General features: G+C 37.0%; 1 protein-coding gene across 1 annotated transcript; it reads left to right on the top strand.

Moving 5' to 3' along the window:
• The first annotated feature begins 2,800 nt into the window (after positions 1 to 2,800).
• Hsbp1 (heat shock factor binding protein 1) lies at positions 2,801 to 3,022 on the top strand. The gene has a single exon (XM_059245895.1). The coding sequence runs from the start codon at positions 2,801 to 2,803 to the stop codon at positions 3,020 to 3,022; it is 222 nt and encodes a 73-aa protein (XP_059101878.1).
• The last annotated feature ends 391 nt before the right edge of the window (positions 3,023 to 3,413 follow it).

Raw genomic sequence — 3,413 nt, forward strand, 5'->3', positions numbered from 1 at the left:
GCAGAGTTGGAACGTATCTTTTTCAGTCCTGGTTGTCATTACTGCCTGTGTGCCAGAGACAAGGAGGAGGAAGTCAGAGCTGTCACTTAGTTCCTGAAGCAAGTGTCACAATTTGTCACCCCAGGCATTCAGCACTATGCTTCTTGTCTGACTTATTTCATGATAATTTGTTCTTTCAATGAGCATTTATTACATTCCTATTGTTGAGTTTAACTGAACTGAAAATTTAAATTAATACTCAATTTGTTTTAAATTAAGTATTACTTTTATACAATTTTGTGTTATTGAAAAGGCTTCAAATCATTAGGGATTTTTAAGTTGAAGGCTTAAAAAAAAGCAAAAAGGCACATTTAAATTGAACAATTGCTTTCTGAGTAAACTCATGGTAATTGACATAAGCAGGTTACCTAATCTTTTCTTCTTGGGTTTAACTTTAAAAATGAAAATTTTGTGTAGTACTCTCCAACCCTGCTACTATATAATACTAGATTTCAATTTACTTATGTCAACTAAAAGTCCCTGAAGAAGTCATAACTGTGACTGCAGACTTACTAATTAGAACTTGGTGAATATGAAGAGCCACAGATGAAGAGCCAAAATTACCTTGGACTATCTTTAGTCTCCTTAACAGCCATTTAACACTGGCCTCTGTGTCTAATACTCTATGATTATCAAGTAATTCCTTTGGAGTATGTTAATTTAGCAGACCACTAACTTCTACCCACCTCCCCAATAACTAAGGATGATTAAGCCATAGTCCAGAACACACTTCCTAGCTTTGCTATAACCCTCCTACCTGATGCCCCCAACCTTGTATTTAATAATGCATTGGGTTTTTCTGTTGTGTTTTATGAGAATTTTGGGGGGTTTTTCTTTTTTAATTTGCTTTTGTTCTGTGACTAATAAATATCTTATTCCCTTTGGAGCAGGAACTCTATTTCATATTGATACTTATTTATATGCACTAGCCCCAGCCTCAACATAAAGTCATCAGTTTAAATACTCAAGGTTTAATTTCTGGAACACATACTCAACAGTTTAGAATTTGTAATATTATCTTCAGTAAAAATGCATCAATTAATTAGAATTCTTTTATCAACCTTTAAATTATGTTTGCTATGCCATTAAATCTATGAGCAATTTGGATTCAAATCCAAGTTTTCTCAGGACATTGCCATTCAAAGAATTCTTCAGCTAATCCAAAGTACTATAATCATTTATATGCTAAATAAAGGCAATTGTCTTCTTGCATGGGCCTTATTTTCCCAAATTTTGAACAGTAGCTTACAAAGAATGGCTAACTTAATGATGAAACTTCTTCCTGACCTTACACATTACCTCAAGGAAACAATAGCTGAGTCCAGTACTAAAGGGATATTAAAACATAATAAAAATATGCAAGGAAGGTATGTGTGTGCTGATCCAGGTTTCACTTATGTGGATCATATAAGATAGAGGACTTTGATTTTCCATCTAGTAGACTATACAAGAATCAGGAGGGGTAAAATGTGTACCTATAACTAACACTGTACTGAGCCTGATACAAGCAGTTATTTTAAAACTCGCAATCTCATCTAGCCTAATATACTTTGTCAGTGTGGGTTCTTGCTGAATAAGACAAAGGGAACAAATCACCACCAGGAAATAGTAACTTCTTATCTTACAGAACCATTCAAAGACAATTACATATAGACTAACAGAATTGCCTGTCAAGTTTGGTCTGCACTTTTTTCTGAGTTTCCTGCTATTTACCTTCTCATAAAAGCTGCAAAAATATCAAAATCCTTTCAAGTTCTTTACTACATGAGTGCAAAGCATGCTGCTAACCTCACCATTGCCTGTGAGATGAACTCATTTCCCTCAGTGTCAGAACTGTATCCTATCAGAGAGAGTGTTTGTCTTCATAAATCTCCGAAAGCCTTAAATCAGAACCTTTACTAAAGGATTTTTAGTAATGTGTGTGTAAAAAAACTTCATGTTTTAAAAATAAGTTCAGGCACTTATGTTTCCAACTTCATAAAATCTGTAAACCTAGACCCAAATCCTAGGACACCCTTTTTAAAATTATATTCCACGGGAAACAGTAAAGGTGTTTACAAGAAAAAGCATAAGACTGATATATGACAGGCTTACCTCTTACAAAAATTTCATTTAAAGGGGTCATTTCCCACAGTCCTCCAACAGGTGCAACATTTGATCATTTTATCAAAATACAAAACCAGGCTAATGAAAAAAATGAGGCCATTATTAATTCCAAGATAAACATGATTTTAAATGATAAAATGAAATTATTCATCAGTATTTTGCATCCTGTGCTGCCTAATTTTATGTCATCTTGACACAAGCTAGAATTGACTGAAAGCAGGGAACCTCGATTGAGAAAATGCCTCCATAAGACCTAGCTCTAAGGTATTTTCTTAATTAATGATTGATGGGAGAGAGCCCATCCCATTGTGGGTGGTGCCATCCTTGGTGCTCCCAGGTTCTATAAGAAAGCAGATGAGCAAGCCATGATGAGCAAGCCAGTAAGTGAAGCAGCACTCTTCCATGGCCTCTGCATCAGCTCCTGCCTCCGGGTTCCTGCCTTGTTTGAGTTCCTGCCCTCACTGCTTTTGATGAAGAATTGTTACATGTGAGTGAAATAAACCCTTTTCTCCCCAAGTTGTTTTTAGTCATGGTATTTCATCAAAGCAATAGTAACCCTAACTAAGAAAAATAGTGTTAAAAATAATTATTATTGGAGAAACTGAAGTGTAGGTAACAGTTCCGAGACATCACCACCAAGCTAGGCACCAGGGAGATGACTGAGATGGACCCCAAAACCATAAAGGAAATCACCTTGGTGGTGGAGACGCTCTTGCGGCAGATGCAAGACAAGTTTCAGATCATGTTGCACCAGATCATTGGAATGATCGATGACATGAGCAGTTCCATTGACCATCTGGAGAAAAATATCACTGACCTCATGACCCAGGCTGGAATGGAAGACCTGGAAGGTGAAAAAGATTCCAACTGCACATAGGAGTTGAAGGCTGCTGTTATTCGCACTGAATCCATAATGTTGTTTTCCCAAGCCAAGAGAAAACCAAGCGGCTTTCTGCAACTAACTACTATGTGTTGACAGGCTTATAGTGCATGCATTCTTACCACAGCCTGCATAGTCTACACAGGGTACCCCTTATAATACCCCATTTCTCAAATTGCTATCTCTACATCTTGGTCAGTTGTCTTAATTATTAAACATGAAAACTTTGGTGGTTTCTGCATACAGTTGTCAATCTTTTTAGTGACTTTCTAAAGTCTTTTCCGTACTGTTCCTTTTGTGGTCATTGCTGTTTGATGAAGTGGCAGAGTGTGCTTTCCAATCAGGTGACTAGCAGCTCCTCCCCTTGGCAGAAGCTGGGACGTGTACC

The sequence above is a fragment of the Peromyscus eremicus genome, chromosome 19 (genome assembly GCF_949786415.1).
Source record: "Peromyscus eremicus chromosome 19, PerEre_H2_v1, whole genome shotgun sequence".
NCBI lineage: Eukaryota > Metazoa > Chordata > Mammalia > Rodentia > Cricetidae > Peromyscus > Peromyscus eremicus.